Raw genomic sequence first — 17,951 nt, 5'->3', positions numbered from 1 at the left:
TGATAAGGAAATGGATCAAATGGAAGAGAAACAGCACGATAACGCCAGCAGTGCATCTACAGTGGAAGTGTTGGACGATAAATAAATTCAAATGTACAGAAAAAAATAATTTTACGACAAATTTGCCATATTTCGTATAAGTGTTATTAAAAAAGGTTTAAATTGTATAGTGTATTCAATTTTCCGGCAGTAAAAAGTGAAAATAAAGTGGAAAAATTATAACGCAAATCTATCATCAATTCTATTGAACTACAAATTGTGTATATAAATGCAATTCAATCAATTATTAATAATTATTTTTCACATAAAATTTATTACATTATGTTAAACAATATAAGGAGCAGAATTCTCGTACGTTCAAAACTTTAAAATACTTTATTATAAGTACAATTTTATTTGTGCCAATTATTACCAGTAATTTGTAAGCTAAGAGATTTCTAGAATAAAATTTTACTACAACATGTCATGGTTGTTTATTCAAGGCTACATATTGTTACCAGCCCGTGCGAAATTACGTATCACGTTTTACTAACCTCAGTCATTATACAACTTATGATGTATAATTTGGTGAAAATCATCAAAAGATAATGTTATTTTAAATGTACATATGAAAACCGGATATTCTAAAAACATGTGTGTATTTCTCTACTAATTACATTCAAAAATGCATAAGCAAGATGCAGTTTTTAAATTACAAAGTAACAGTGGGTTTCCACTATAGAAACACCACATCTAGTTATCCCTTTCCTTCTTTTTAAGAAAACAGTGACAAGAATATGTTTCAATACTAGTTTTACGGCAGTGACGTTACACACGTAAACATATTTGTACGATAAACTATCAAATTTACTCTAATAATGTATAGATAGTATAGATAAAAATTAATAAAACAATTGACTGGACAAACCCGCGAAAGACAAAATAAAAAAAATTGTCTTTAGAATTTATAGTAAATCGAGTGGTATTTTTATATTTAATTCCACTACATGAAAATGAACACTTTTAATCTATTTTTTGCAAATCACCTTACTATTGTGCACTCTTCCATGATCTCCGTCACCATAACATTATTATAACTACAATGGTGTACTATCATTACGTTAGGGTATAAATCTGTTGGTGCGCATTTGTACCGCGTCATTTTTAGATCAGATATTTTAAATCAAAGTTATTGTGATTTTTGTGTTGATTCGTCTACCGAAGTAAAACATTAAACAATAAGCAATAAATAAATGAAGATTTAAAAAACAATTGAAGAGCAATCATAATTGTCGTTAGGTTGACAGAATAATTAAAGCCAGGAAAGTCCCTGTCTGTTTAAAAATGAAGTTTGCTTTAGCGCTTGTTGCTATACTTCTAGTTTATAATATAAATGGGTAAGCATTTCTTTATAGTCTCTTAGGTGAAAGGTATTGTAGTTAAAAATTCACATATAGTACGTGTAGTAAAATTCAAGCACAATAAGCTAGTTTTTAAGTCATCAATGGAAAGTTGTTAACTAATGCAAAATCGTTCTAATTATTTCGTGAACTCCACACACGTTTGGAGACCTGAATATTCTTACTAATGTACAAACATAAATTTAGCATCATTAACAGAGTGTGTATTTCAAAAAGTTTGTACAACAGGCTTTGTTTTATACGACATCAACTTTTTTATATCTTTGCTAATTCATAGAACACAATTTTGGTTTAAATTGGTTGGCAGAGATACACGGTTTTTTTTGTATATGTACTTTTATATCTTTTTTACGATTAGGGAAGTTTTTAATCTATTCGTGAATTGTTTGAAATTACACCACAGGTTTGGTAAATACAGATAACGTATTTTGCATCGTCTTCAGCTGTGCAGTGCAGCAATGTTGAAACCTTCCCTCAATTTATAATGACTAGGCCTCAGGCAACTAAGCTGCCCAATGCGGGCTGGTTGACTTCACACATATATTTGAATTTCTTTCCAGATTTCTTCACAGGTTTATAACATAGTAATTTTTGTTTCTCTGTACTGTTAAAAAAATATATTTTAGAAGCGCTGCCGCTCGATCGAAACGCAGTAAGATGCCGAATCAACCAATAAAAGTATATTACTATCCACTCTCACCTCCGTGTCGTGCTGTTCTTTTGACTGCAAAACTTCTGGGACTGAAGGTGGAACTGATACTGATTAATATCATGGAGGGAGAACAAAAGACGCCAGAGTTTATAAAGGTTAGTTTTAAGAGTGTCAACTTCTTCACAGAGAGTAAACAAATTGCAAAGGCGTTTACAAGTTTCTGAAAACTAGTAAAATTTTAAAATTTTATGCAGCTGACTGTACAGTAATCATTTATTCCTATACCGATTGTTCTTATAAATGTACGATAATGATTTTTTGTTATGACACTGGATTATTATGGTGTATGTTTGAACGTTACTAACAAGAATATTAATCACTTTCGTAAATTTCCAAAAGTCGAGTTTGACTGATCGCATATTCAGCTTCACTCTGATACCTTCTGGGTACTTAGTTAAAAATGTGATGTTTAAATTCAAAGCAATTTCTATATTAATTTTGTTATTTCCAGATGAATCCTCAACATACAGTGCCTACAATAGACGATAATGGTTTCATATTGTGGGAAAGGTACAAAAAAATTGTTACCTACATAGAGTAATCATTGAAATTCCTTGGCCAATGCTACCAAAACTTTCATTTGAAGAAGTCTTAACAAAACAACTAGGGCTATTCATTGAAGTGATCCCTGATCCTATCATGAACTGACGGAATACGACTCCAGTTGACAAGCAAGACGCTTTCCATTTAGCTTTAACCAATAACTCTCTAGTCTAATCTTCAATGTAAGATCAGCAAAAATTACGTTACTTCCTAACCATTGTCACTAAATTCATTATTTAAAGTATTGACATAAAGTTTACGTTATAGTCGTGCGATAATGGCGTACTTGGTGAATGCGTACGGTGTGGACGATGCCTTGTACCCGAATGGTCCTCAGCAGCGAGCCGTGGTCGATCAGCGCCTTTACTTCGATTTGGTTTTCTTACAGAAGTCTATGGAATTATACGTAAGTTGTTGGTGTAACATTCTGTTACAAAACTTGATTATTTATTGTCTCTGGTTACAATAAGTTGGGACAATTGGTCCTGTTGGATCATTATCATCGATAATGTCAAATGTAAATTACATTCAGTACTGATTGAAATCTAATCGAAAATCTTTAATCTTGATATTGTAAATATGTTTGTTCAAATAACAATATATCTAATAATTACTATGATTACTAAAATGAAGTTGTTGCCATCGAAACAACCTGTTTATTAGTTTCATTTTTATTATTTAAGGACATGTAGTACTTATAATTTAATAGATAGATAATAACTTTTGCAGTTTGAGTTTCAAATTATAGTCTTTAAAGAGATTTCTATCGATACTTGCATCAAAAAATGGCACATGTTATTATTTCAGTGGCCCATGTTAGCAGGGAAAGAATATAATGAAGAGAAAGCTGAAAAGTTGAAAGAGGCAATTGGCTGGTTGAATTCAATGCTGGTAGGTCGAAAATTCGTCGCTGGAGACAAACTTTCAATCGCAGATATTACCACAGTGGTTACAATGAGTAATTTGGACGTAAGTAATGATCCATCTCTATTTATATTTAATTCCACTACATGAAAATGAACACATGAAAATGAATACTATAATCGGCTCTCAAGAAATGTAACTCTTTTGATCGCTTGGCTCGAAATGAAAAATGTTTGAAAATCTTGTGATTAATTATTAGTCATCTATATTTTATTTACTTATTCCCATTAAATTTATAAACATGTCACTCCAGCGCCTACAACTCAATTGTTTCTCAAATTTATATTATAAATTATAAATAATTGCTATTATATTTTTTTTGTTTTGATAGATAATGACTCATGTTTGTTTACTCTACCATGATTACTATCGTTTTATCTACATCTATAACTCTGCTATTTTGCTCTTCGTATTCGAGTACAAACAATTGAAATAGCAAGTAATAAAAATATAGTGAGTCACTAACACTTTCGAATACATGTATGAACAGTTGAAGGCTTATGATAGGTACATTTAACATCTCGTAACGATTTTTCACAAATCTCATAGACGAGGCAGAGAAGAGAAATTTGTTAAATCACTTTTACGCATGTATGTACCGCCTGTATGTATGTTTCGCCTGTCATAATATAGCCGTGGTTAACTTTCTTACAAATTGTATTTTTAATGTTTTAACATAATTGAGAATTCAAAAATTAAGTCGCACACAATGGCTAATGATTATTAAAAACAATTCAGATAAATAGCCATAGCCTTACGTTATTTTTAGTTAGCAGACTTCCATCTCTTGCTTTAAGTTAGACCAACGCCATAAAATAATAATTAAACCTTGTTCTCTACAATCTTGTGATTTACAAATGGCCAGTACTTAAAAGAATAATGTTTCAAATATTCAGTAATAATTATCATATTTTCAGAGCTTGGGATTCGACTACAGTTCTTACCCTAACGTCAAATCTTGGTTTGAAAGAACAGTTAAAGAATTGGAACCTTACGGATATGAAGAAATCAACAAAAGTAACGCAGACAAACTTGCAACGATGTTGAAGAAAGAATAAACTACATACAAACACGCACATTAAGCAATTTGCCATGCCTTGTAGATTGCATTAGTAATAAAAGCTTATTGTTACTCTTATCAATGACCTATTAAACTTCTTAAGGTTTAACGAAAGCGTTTTATTTCCTTACAAGTTGACTTTAGAGTTTCTGGGCATATAATTTTTTGAGACTAAATTTTTTAATTTTGTAAGGATGTATTTTTTAGTAATAGAATTTATTTAAATTCTTTAAATTACTTTCATAATTCAAATTTCACTGACTTCTGGAATAAATTAATATGATTAATTAGAACAATTATTAAATTGATTTTTGATTTTGGAGATGACACTTTGTAATTCAACAAATATTATGCTAGTGTGTGATGATGGCATTATAGCAGTGCAAATTTTACCACTTATTCAGGTATTTACTTAGTAAGTTTTTTTAATTTATTGTATAAAAACAATTTAGAAGCATATACAATTTAGATTAGTCAGCATTACAAAAACCAGGGTAATAGCATAACATGGTTTAAGTCACACACTGGTCGCTTAGTTTATAAAATCAACAAATTAACAATATTACAGACGTCCTATTAGACAGTAATAATCTGATATACGAGGAATCGATAGATTGTATAATACTTATGTAAACTAGCGTATTATTCGCGTATAGTAAAGAACAAAGGGTAGTAATAAATATTAGATAGTTTCCGTTCGCACGAGAACGTCCTGTCGCGTTGTATCTGAAGCATTTGAAGACACAATGCTAGTACGCTCGCCGCGGGTCGGCCATACGTCCCACGTTTTCAAAACATCTCGCCCGTACGATTGTTCCGATTTGAAAAAATTCATCACAAAACGATCAAACAGTGCCTCGATTTCACAAACAATCGACCGTTAGTGCTCAAAGTCTTTCATGTATCAACGCTTGCGGAAGAAACACGTACTTATATTACTTATGTACATTTACCTATGTACTATGTTATGTAGATGTGATATTACCAGTGTTGCGTAATTTTATGGACTGTTATCAATCATGTATCTAACGGTGAGTATATTTTGTGTATGTGAATTTATTTTGAAACATCGAAATAGTGAAAAGGAAATTGAAGTGTCGTTTTCAATTGAAACCGCTACCGCGAACGATTGAACGAAATGACTTTTTGGAAACAATACGTGTGTATAAAAAGATATTTTTATTTTCTCCGATAACATTTAAACGGTGAATGTTTTTTTTACATTGATATTTCATTTTGCTTTTGAATTTCGAAAGTTAAATTAATAACAGTACATACTTATGTTTACGCCACATAGAAATCCGCAATCTCTTTCTACTCCACTAGTGCCTAAAATGTTATGAATTACCACGATCGTTTTTATAAAGTAATTATTTGAAAGTCAATGAAATTTGTACTAACCGTAGAATGAGTCAGGCGTTGCAGACTGCGGTAGTCAGGATGTGATCATTATTTAATAAGTACCTTTGTCCCAGTTTACATTGTCTCGATACCAGACTAGTTGTTATGTTAGCAGCTATCGTGTTTCTTGTTACGTACAAAATGTATCTATTTTTTTCGTGAAATCGTGAAACGAAAACATCGCAAACATTTTAAAGAACATTGTACGCAGTACCCATTGTGTGCTGTGTTCCAAATTTGGTTTTTGACTTAGTTGGTGTTCTCATCAACTTGTGTATGGAGAGTTTACTGAAAAATTGATGAAATTGACAAAATGCCGACCGCCAGACGATTAGTAAGAATGCTTTTTAAATAAATTAGGTTCATAAACTACATTGTTGTCAATGTCGATTGCAGTTAGTGCACTGAAACTTGATAAAACTTAGACATACTTCAGGAAAATTAACTTATTAGGTTACTTGCTGTATCTATAGCGGAATTTATCTGAATATAATTTACATACTTTTAAAATAATATGTGCGTTACCAAAAAGGTTTCAATTAAAATAATCAAACTGATAACTGTTTTCAGCAAATTATATGTATAATTGTTACAATGTCAATATCGTTTGCGGTGCAATACCCAACAAATCCTACCTCAGAAATGTCAGCGGATGAGAAGAATTTGATAAAAGTTAATAAAACACTAGAACAATCCGATGAAAGTGGCCATGAAGTAGATACGGATGGTGAAGAAGTGAAAGACAAAAAATATTTAGTAGATGCTATGAGAACAATTCTAGATCCAAACGCAATAATACAGAAAAACGCTGAAGACGAAGATAATTTTAAATTTCAAATAGATGAACTGGAAAAGGAAAATATGACACTTGAAAATTTTATGGAGGAAATGGATAAATTGAGCTTAGACGTTTGTAAGACGTCGCAGGAAGCACTTTGGTCCTATGTAACTGATATTACTAACGAAAGCAAAAAGAATAGAATGGTGAGTAATTTACGAGCATGGTTGAAAGTGTGAAGGAAAGAAAGTTTTACAGACTTATTATTGTCAATAGGAAATAATGAGTAATTAATTCTGCTTTCGGGTAATATTATGATGAGTAGATTAAATGAAATGAAAAAAAAAAAGATATATTATATATCGTAAGGTTCCACAGTCAAATTCTGTTTTTATTAAAAAAAATAATTGATAATTAATAAAATTCTGTTATTAATATTTTGTTGTTATTAAAATTTCACCAGATATCAATAGCTGCAGAAGAAGACGAAATAAAAAAGCAATATTGGAATATGTTGAAAAAGAAATATTTAAACGATTGGCAACTACTGAACGATCCGAAATTGAAGAGGAAGCTACGAATCATCAAAGAGAGGGGGACCAACGTGCAAATGCCACAAAGCAAAGTAAGAATGAATTGTAAATGTGTACAACGTGAAAATATTATTATGAAACATTTCATTGAATCTTTATGATTTGCTTATTTTTGCAGCAAAGAGAGGAAATAGACACAATGCAACGGATTTGGAGTCGAGTCACAGTATGCGCTTATAACGCATCTAATTGTAATACAGACGAATCTTTACGTTCTATGAGTGGTAAGTTGTTATTTATTGGTATATATTCATACTTACTTTTATTTATTTTAAATACTAATCCTTTGACATCATCCTTTACTAATGTTGGCTTTACTACTGTGTTACTTTTGCAGATGTTATTGCGGTGTTCAAAAGAAATAACGATACGAAGGAATTATTGTATTATTGGAAAGCCTTTAGAGATGGCACTGGAAAACAAATACGTCCTATTTTCAATGATTATGTTACAAGAATGAATAATGTAGCGCAATCAGAAAACTTCACTGACGCTGGCGATATGTGGAGATATACATTTGAAGATGATCATTTTGAAGAAACGGTTAATAGACTTTGGTCAGAGATTAAACCTCTATATAAATTATTACATACTTATGTTAGGATAAAATTAAAGAAGCATTTCAAATCTGAACTATCTAAAAAAGAGAAAACTATACCTGCACATATTCTCGGTAAGACTCTGTTATTAAAATATTCGTTTATTTATTAATGTTCTATACATAAATAGACAGCGTATTTAATACCTGAGGAATTCTGTACAATATACTCACTTTGCTGTTTACTCATTATATCTATGAGTATAAACATAAATATTTACTGAAATCCTAAGTGATAGGGTTGACCTAAAGTTTTTAAGAGCTACGTGTTCTGACCCTTTGTCTGGCAATCAAAATGTTTGGACCAGTAATATCAATATTTACTTATCTTTTTTATGTGATGATACTTTTAGTGTTCGTACTTTAAGTAAATAAAAAAAAATGTTAGAGCGCCTTTCAGAAAAGTTACAGCAAATTTGTTAAGTTGAAAAGAAAATTATTTTATTTCAGGCAACTTATGGGCGCAAGAATGGCAAGCAGTTTACAATAAAGTTGCAATTTACCCCGACATTCCAAGACCCACGGCAATAAACAATAAAATGCTGCAAGCGAAGGATCTTTTTGATGCAGTAGATAATTTCCATCAGTCCCTTGGTTTTGCGAGCGCCCGACAAGCGTATCAAGACATAAGGGATACTGCAACTTCTGCTAACTGTCTACCTTCAAGCCATGACATGTGTGATGGAGTGAATTACAAGTAAATATAATACAATTATTATTTACTTCTGTCGTTTTAAGTAGATAATGGTCGAGTATAGAAAGGAAATAAATTCTAAGCTTTCGTCACTTACTTAATATTTCATTTAAACTTTATAAAAAATGCTAATTAGTGCTAAGACCTTTAGTTATACTCTCATCAAAGACGTTAAGGAAACATTTTTATGTCTTCGTATCTAAGGTCAATGGACGGGTCCTATTTGCGAACTGAATGAATAAAAGACGCTAGCAAATATAATGAAGATATTAATTTGCTGACGAGGAAAATTGCGCGACCCTAAAACATCAGTAACAACGAGACAAATTTGGTCATTATTAAAATAAATGAATAGAAATCCAGGATTTATTCCGAACACGTTTATATTACGAGTACAAGGTGCTTAGAAATCAATGGCATACTTAGTTGCTTTTTTTAAAATATTCCTGATAAAGTCGCTACAGTAGTAAATGAATACCGAAAATCTATGAATATATTATGTGAAAGAGGATACGTATAAGAAGGTAGTGAATTCAGATATGATAATCTGATAGTTATCAAAGAAGTACATACAGGGTGGACCTTCACTAGGGAAGAGGTATTGCAGATGTCCATGGGCGTCGATGAACACCTTGGTGTTCCCGCTGCTCGTTTGCCCCCTTCTCTTATAAAAAAAGAGAACAGGGAGACGATGATGATGATTCTACGTTAATATTATCCTTAATGGATACAGCAACCTATATGCTAATAATATCCAATTTTGAATTTTTGTACAATAATATCTCAATCTTATGAAGCCGTTGAATTGTACAGTCTTTTTGATGTATTTTATTTAAGCCAGATTTTACTATGGATCTTAACAATTAATTAGGATTTCAGTTACTTATGTAAAGGTACGATAATAGCATATTTCTCTATGTCTGTTCTAGTTTGTTGTCAGGACCAAAATACACATGCTGAATTCTCTGTGTGTGTTCGACTTAACTCTAGTTTGTTGTCAGGATCAAATGGTGCGGAGAGAACTTGACCGACGTGAGCGTGGGTCTGTCGCGTGCGGCTAGACTGCTCGGCCATGTTCAGTACTTTAAACATTATCGACAATTGCAGCCGCTCTATAGAGACGGACCTAACCCAGGTACAGTGCTATCCAAACTTTATAGCGATTGTACAGAACACTAAACAGCGGGTAGTGAATGGAGCACACCCGAAAGTGACCTTTTTTCTGTCCGTTCTGTTTATTCTCCATGCTTTTTACCTTTTCGTAATAAATATAGTAAGTTTTTTAATTTTCAATTGTAAATTTATTTTTATTTTTTTCTAATCATTGGAGGAACTACTCCATATTTGGAGTAGATATGACGTAATAAAGTAAAAACTATAATAATGTCCTTGATATGGAGCCTAATGAATACATGTAATGAAATGAATAACTTGTATCTTTGCTTATATACTTATATACTTATATACTTTGATATTTGAATATTAAAATATCGTGATCATGATAACGAAACAATATTTATGGTTTTGCTCTTTGATATTTATGTCATGTTTTGTTGTTTTTAACACACATGCAGTGTCTTTAAGGTGAATATTGACCAAATTTTTTTGTTGAGTATTACTTTGGGTTAGATAATACTAAGTTTTGTCTAAACTACGATTATTATTTGTTATTTTCAACGAAGGTAGTGTAAACAATTTTAAGTTAAAATTTAATTATTTTTAATTTTATTTTAATTTTAATTTTAAGTTGCAAATGCTATACACAAACATAAAAAATCCGCTAAGTAAAAAATACTTATATAATAATTATATATCCACAAGTTATTTAATCACAATATTTTTTATTTGTTACTTCGTGCGTTTTATTAACAGTCAATTAATTTCCAGCGTTCCATGATGCGATCTCCGACATCGTAGCTGTGCAGCTGACGTCACCAGCGCATCTTAACACCCTGAACCTGGCGCAGGTCACGACGGGGCCTCGTGCTGAACTCAACCATCTGCTATGGCTAGCGTTAGAGAAACTCCCCCTAGTTGCATATGCGTACGTGCTCGATAGATGGCGTTGGGACATCTTTGCGAATTCGAGTCTTAAGAATTGGAATCAGCATTGGTGGGATCTCAGGTATTTTAGATTTATCTTACGCTAAATGTTGCCCGCGACTTATCACATATACTTAGTTTAAGAATATTAACCAAATAATACCGCATTTGTCAAAATCGATTTATACGTTTAGGCTACAAGAGGTTACAATCGAACTTACATTCTGAGTCAGTCACGACTTTCTATTGAATATAAAATACATGATTTTTTTCCATAAAACTTCTTAATAGACGTCATTTAATTGTTTTAACCTAAGTTTTATATATTTGAAGCAGCTTTTACCGCTTTTAGGTTTAAGTCTACAATCGTTCTTACTTACTTAATACATACTTGAATTGACAGTGAATAACTTAGTTAAGTTCTTCTGTTATAAAAGGATAACTAGTCGGCAAATGTCAATTACCTTCCGTGATTCGAATTCTGAGTATTAAAATAAACTGCAACATAAATAACCAGTAAATTGCAAGAAACTTTTATTGAAAACAGTTCACTTCGCGTCGGCTTTCACCATATCTCAAAGAATTGAATATTTTTAATTATTGTAACATGTTGATATTTCCCACTTAAACATCATTAGAAGAGATATAACATAAAATTCAAAAGTAAATAGAACCGTCGGTAGGAAAAACCATATCCTATTGATGAAATTGCATACCAAAAATGGAATTCTAGTTGACGTTACTTCGAAATGTAACTTTATTACACTAAAAAATATTAGAATCGTTATGAGAAAGAACTACTTTAAAGTTTCTAAAAAAGCAAATACTCGTAATGTTACAACAGTGTAAAGATGCTTCAAGTCTATTTTCTATTAGTATTTGTTATGTTCAAATGTATGCTTGTAGAGTTTATCTACATAAGGTCAAATTGGCTAAGTCCATACCAACGAGCAAACGAAATTGCTTTCACAAAACACACTAGCACTTTTTAAACAACCGGTTAAAAACTTCATAAATACCCTTTAAAGTTATAAGTACAATTTTTTTTATTTACTTTTGTACCGTAACTTTTATATAATCTGACCCTAGTATGAAGAAGTGGCCGAAACGAATAAAGCAAATGAAAACAGATTATGTATTATATTGCAATGAAGCTTTATGTTGTAACAATCGGATATTTGTGTTAAACATAATTACGGGGTTTTTTCAACGACTTCTTTGAAAAAATCTATTTAATATAAGATAGTATGGAGTCACGCAATGATATTGTTTGCAAGATGTAAATATGAGATAGTCGTCATAAAACGCAAGGTAAATCAAAATCCAAATATAACCGTCAAATTCCACTGTCGAGACGCTATTGACATATTGCTATCCCTGTCACTCTCTAGACAAAAATAGAGACAACAATATTTGTCACGGCAGTCGAAATCCACAACAACAGATGTGTCACGCAGTAGTCTATCTTTACCTTTCATGACTTCACTGTTTGATATAAAAATTAAAAAGTGAATGTTTCAAACAATTCCCAGAACATTTCGCTATCTTTGTAAAGATACATTATGAACAAGTTTTCTTCGTCTATCCATTTAACATAAATACCAAGCTTACTAAACGATCTTGGTCGACTAAATGTTAACAATAAATTGAGGAATAAAATTAAACATTAAAAAACAATATCTTAAAAAAGCTCTAAGTGGTCGTAGTCATCGTTTTATCATTCGAGTAAAAACTATTAGGTCCTTACATATGAAATTGGCGTTTTGTATGGGAGGAACAAAAAGTCGAATATTTTTTAATATAATATATTTAATTAATCAAAGTATGAACCATTATTTTCTATGCACTTTTGCCATCTCATAGGTAGTTCATTGATCCCTTTACTAAAAAAACCAGTCGGACGGGAATCAATAAAATCTTTGAAGGCGATTTGGACTGCCCCATCGGAGTTGAATTTTTTCCCTTGCAAGAAGTTATCCAAATTTCGAAAAAAATGGTAATCTGTTGGAGCAAGGTCCGGGGAGTACGGAGGATGTCTTAGACTTTCCAATTGAAGCTCTTCTAATTTAGTAGCCGTCTGTTGCGCAGTGTGTTGTCTAGCGTTGTTGTGAAGCAGCAGTGGCGTGGAGCGATTGACCAGCCTAGGTTGTTTAGCCGCTAGCTTTTCCATCATGGTTTGCAATTACTGACAATAGACATCAGCCGTAATAGTCTGGCCAGATTTGAGAAAACTGTAATGAACAATACCGGCACTAGTCCACCAAACGCTTACAAGTAACTTTTTTGGGGTTAATTTTCGCTTGGGGCAGGATTTGGCTGGCTGGCCAGGATCCAACCATTGCGCTGAGCGCTTCCGATTATCGTAAAGAACCCATTTTTCATCACAGGTAATGATTCGGTTTAAAATACCTTCATTATTGTGCCGGTTTAGTAATGTAACGCAACAGTCGACGCGCGTTTGCCGGTTTGCTTCAGTCAATTCGTGAGGTACCCACCTTTCAAGCTTTTTAATCTTCCCAATTTGCTTCAAGTGAATTAAAACAGTTTTATCACTAACATCGCAGCCTGCAGCTAACTCGGACGTGGTTTGCGATGGATCCGCTTCCACAATAGCCTTCAACTCTTCATTATCAACTTGAGTCTCAGGCCGTCCACGGGGCTTGTTCTGCAGATCGAAATTTCCAGAACGAAAACGTTGGAACCAAAAACGAACTGTGTTTTCTTTTCCAACACGACCGCCATACACATCATTCACCCTTCGAGTCGTTTCCGCAGCACTAGTGCCACGGCGGAACTCGTACTCGTAAATAATGCGATATTTTAAGTTTTCCATTTTGTAAAATGAGTGACGCAAACAGAAAAAAAACAGAAGAAAAAAAACAAATGAATGACGGTCATCGAACCACAAATACATGAGTCTATAGCTGTACAAATTTGAATTTGGAATTCCTTACCAAAGAGGAGAAATTCGTGATTAAAGTGGCCAGTACGAAAAACGCCAATTTCATATGTAAGGACCTAATATTTTAATTCGTTATTAAATAAAACCTCTTTTGAAACATTTAAAACCTTTTTTTTAAATCGATATAAAATTAAATGAATACAAGTTTGTCTTACTTAACATTGCAAAACCTTTTTTTTTTTTTTTTTTTTATAGTCAGGAAATGCGTTTACGCACGCCTACGCCGGGCTGTGCAATGGCGTAGGGAGTGTGGGACTCGCCGGCCACAGAAGGTGACCGGAATACCCACTAAAACCTGACTGCCCTCTAACGCATTATGGCGGGCGCCACGGGAACGCTTTAGCTTTCTTCCGTGGCCCCGCCTGAACATTGCAAAACCTGTGCCAAGCGTAACCAAGTTACGAAACCCAAGTTGTTTGTATGTAATACTTAGTCCTATTGCGGAGATTAGTTTTCAATATTAATTTTCGCAAATCATCTTAAAATATTGTTTAATTATGCGTCGTAATATCTAGACTTAAGGTTTTTCTGAGAGACCAAGTTAGGGGAAGGGGGTCAATATGTTCTGGTACTTGTTGGCAGTAGAAACTCACGGAAAGAAAAGTCTTAGTCATGTCTCAGTACAACCGTTAGCTTTCATGTGTGTGATAAAATTGTTATTTTACAGGAGTAAATCTCAGAAAATTAACCATTTTGTAATTATAAAATATTGTTCAAGACCCATAGTACAATAATGTTTACCAAATCGACATCCATAACGTTAGGTCAGTGACCTACAAATTTTTTGAATGTTATTGCAGAGTCAACGAGACAGGGATATCTCCACCTGTGCCAAGAAATGAGAGCGACTTGGATCCCGCGGCCAAGTATCATGTCGTGTCTCACGTGCAGTATATTACGTAAGCAAATCATTCAGTCAATACGATGAAAATTACAATTTTTTAAATTCAAATACTTTGAAATTAGAACCCAAGCCGTTCGCCGATTTATTATATGTGGTTAAGTTAAGCGATTCTGTTTCTGTTGTGATTCAGGAAATATGCTCACTATAATGACAATTTTATTCTTTACTAGCGGTTACCAGTGACTTCGTCAGCTTAGAATTAAAAAGTAGCCTATGATATTCCTGCCTGTATCAGCCTTACCTTTCTGTTCAAGTCTCATCAAAATCTGTGCAGCCATTCAGGAGATTACATGGAACAAACGTAGCTAGTACAGACATACAGACTGACAAAAAATTTCAACTTTGGTGTTTTCTTATCAGCTACGTAAATAAATCATGTGTACGAAATATATAGGTATTATATATTTTTGCGATTACATACAGATACTCCAATGTCATTAATATGAATAGATTATCTAACCTTTCATTGGTTATTCTTAAAAAAAATACTATTGATGAAATACAAAAAAAATCGGTTACGTACTGATTTTATCCAGAATAAGTACACGTAAAATATTTAAATCTTTACCTAATTGTACGTAAATTACATTTAGTAATTAATAATAATTGCTTACGAATTATAATTTTCATTATTTAAACATAAATTAAATTATAGGTATGTTTATTACATAGATATTTGGTATCGCACGTGTTGGAGTTCCAAATCCTGTCGTCTTTGTGTAAGAAGGCGAACCACACCGGACCTCTGCATAACTGTTCCTTACGCGACGTTAAGGAAGCAGGAAAACTTCTCAGGTATCCTTCCTCACTCATTACATATTCAAGACTCAGACGTTTGGGTTGTTAGCTGTTAATATGAAGGTTAAAACATATACGAGCATCTTTGTTTTGATTTAATTTGATGCAAAAATGGTACATGAATTAATTTTGCAGAATTGGAAAATGGGAAAGTAAATCCGAATACTTTTAAACATTTTTTTTTGTGCTACATATAAAGTTAACTTCAAATAAAGTATTAAAAAATAGAACATTTTTATGAGTCTATTTTTATGTAAGTATAACTTAATAAATGAGCTTATGGAATATGTTTTTAAAACCAGTAATAAACTCTCCGCCCTCAATAAGCCGACTTGACATCCACCTGCAAATAAATACGCTCGCAGCTAACCATGACCTATTATAAGGTTCGAATTTTAAAATATTAAGTAGATTTATAGACTGACAAGGATAACTGACTCGGTGGGCAAAGGACAAATTAAATTATGATAGCACACTAGCGCCCTCCTGTCAATCTCAAAAAAGTGTCACAGGATCTTTTTCGTACTATATTTGTCATGTCTTGTTTTTTTTCTTTGATGCCGTTTTATATGTCCTTGAAGGTTTTATATATTTCCTGATAGAACTAATTGCGATAGCAGCGCCTCTCTCATCCAGCCAGATATCCTTGCTTGACTGTAAGAGCTTAAATAATGTTGTTTTTTTTTAGCAATGGGATGTCGCTAGGTGCCAGCGTTGATTGGAGGACTGTACTACAAGCGATAACTGGTGAAACAGATCTATCTTCAGCCGGTCTGTTAGAATACTTCGCTCCACTCAGTCAATATTTGCGCAAAGAAAATGAGAAACTTGCAAATCTCACTGAAGATATGGATAAAAATCCGCCCATCATTATAGGAGCTATAATCATATTTGTGATATTAACAATGATAATAGCTTATTGTGTTAAGAAGCACACGTATAGAAAAGTACTCTCATGGTGTGGATTTACTAAGAACGGCTCTTTAGATATTGTGACAAATGAAATGACCCAAACCAAATCGAAAGAAGAGGAAGGTGTAAATGAGGACAATGTATGATATGTTAAACATATATGAAAATAAATTATATAGTGATTCTTTTTACGAGTAGAACTGTGAATATGTGCCACTACGCCGATTAATTTTGTTAGGAATATTTTAAGTTTTTTGCTATTTTATGTGTGGACTTTATCAATACTGTAAATTAAGTTATTTGAAATTATATAATGTAATAAATAATTATTTATTTGTGTAATATATTAGTTTTAGTTGTTGTTTTATTTGAATTTTACTAGACAGCGAGACATATCATTCCTTAGCTCATTACCAAAGATTGTTAAAAACTCCAGTAATTATTATGTTGCAATATCTAAGTCTACACGACAAGATTTACTAGCATAAACAAGTAGCTAAAAGGAATAAATTTCTCAAGAATTTTTAAGGTATTTTCAAGAAGAATATGATCAGATTTAGAATATAGTCTGGAAGAACACATAGGCTACTTACTGTTTTTTTTTATTCCGCACGGACGGAGTCACGGGCGACAGCTAGTTTTACATATTTTCTGACAGAGAACCGCGATAGCAGCGCCTCTATCTTTATATTTACATTCGATTTCAATTATTAGGTATACTATAATATTTTATTGTTATCTATTTATCTATTGTGCACTTTACGAGGATATTATGAGAACGCTCGAGCCTGTTTCTTTGACCCATCACATATAATATATAGGTATATAACATTCGCGAAACTTAAGCCTTCTTGTAACGAGTACAAAAGTGAACGTGAGTTCAAATCTGACGATGTAGGGCATGTCATATGTTGTCATTGACATATCGCCAAGAACCTAAAATAATAATATTACACAAACAGTTATCTCAACTAACAAAAAAAAACACTAACTTTATACTTCATTTTAATAAAAAAAAACAAGCTCTCATAAAATCGATCAAACCATTTCACTTATTTCAAAATTCAGATCCGTCAATTTATTTTGTTAAGAAATTGGGACAGAAAGTTTCCGTCACAAATGTCTTCAAATGTGAAACAGGAACTAGAGTAAATGCTGTTATGATTGTATTTTTAATTTATAAACGTTTAATAGTATTAAAAAATATGGTCTCACTGTAAATAAACTACAGATTTTAAATTACCTTCTCGGTGATATACTGTTCTGTGACTGCTACTCAGGCACGTAATTTCAATAACATTAACAACTAGCAGTTACCCGCGAATTCGTCTGCGCGGAATTAAGAAAAATCTAGTAATAAATATATCCTATGCCAACAGAGGAGAGTGTAGTTTCACAACAGTGAAGGTTTCAAATTGGTTCAGTAGTTTCGGAGCCTATTCAATGCAAACAAAAAACAATATTATTTTTCCTCTTTGGAATATTAGTATAGATTATGTAAACCGGTGCAAACTTAAAAGTAAGTAACAATCTATATATCTTACTAATATAAATGCGAATGTTTAGATGGATGGATGTTTATTTGAAGGTATCTCCGGAATGGCTGAACGGATCTTGATGAAATTTGGT

The 17,951-nt window shown here is 32.6% G+C and overlaps 2 protein-coding genes across 3 annotated transcripts; both read left to right on the top strand.

Moving 5' to 3' along the window:
• Positions 1-1,157: 1,157 nt before the first annotated feature.
• Positions 1,158-4,720, top strand: LOC106718054 (glutathione S-transferase D7). The gene is made up of 6 exons (XM_045679531.1): positions 1,158-1,376; positions 2,027-2,207; positions 2,564-2,622; positions 2,923-3,061; positions 3,463-3,624; positions 4,497-4,720. Exons 1-6 carry the CDS (start codon positions 1,324-1,326, stop codon positions 4,635-4,637), a joined length of 735 nt encoding a protein of 244 aa, XP_045535487.1. The 5' UTR covers positions 1,158-1,323; the 3' UTR covers positions 4,638-4,720.
• A 696-nt stretch (positions 4,721-5,416) lies between these two features.
• On the top strand, positions 5,417-16,589 carry LOC106718138 (angiotensin-converting enzyme). 2 transcript variants are annotated; one of them, XM_045679355.1, is made up of 11 exons: positions 5,417-5,670; positions 6,611-7,024; positions 7,282-7,443; positions 7,530-7,635; positions 7,749-8,084; positions 8,460-8,706; positions 9,705-9,838; positions 10,591-10,828; positions 14,509-14,607; positions 15,285-15,407; positions 16,099-16,589. In XM_045679355.1, the coding sequence occupies exons 1-11, from the start codon at positions 5,659-5,661 to the stop codon at positions 16,466-16,468; spliced, it is 2,241 nt and encodes a 746-aa protein (XP_045535311.1). In that variant the 5' UTR covers positions 5,417-5,658; the 3' UTR covers positions 16,469-16,589. The 2 variants fall into 2 exon arrangements, with proteins under 2 accessions (XP_045535311.1, XP_014367636.2); XM_014512150.2 differs by lacking the exon at positions 5,417-5,670 and adding an exon at positions 6,155-6,374.
• Positions 16,590-17,951: the final 1,362 nt, after the last annotated feature.

This window comes from Papilio machaon, chromosome 9 (genome assembly GCF_912999745.1).
Source record: "Papilio machaon chromosome 9, ilPapMach1.1, whole genome shotgun sequence".
Classification (NCBI taxonomy): domain Eukaryota; kingdom Metazoa; phylum Arthropoda; class Insecta; order Lepidoptera; family Papilionidae; genus Papilio; species Papilio machaon.
This window is presented reverse-complemented; position numbering and strand designations above follow the sequence as displayed.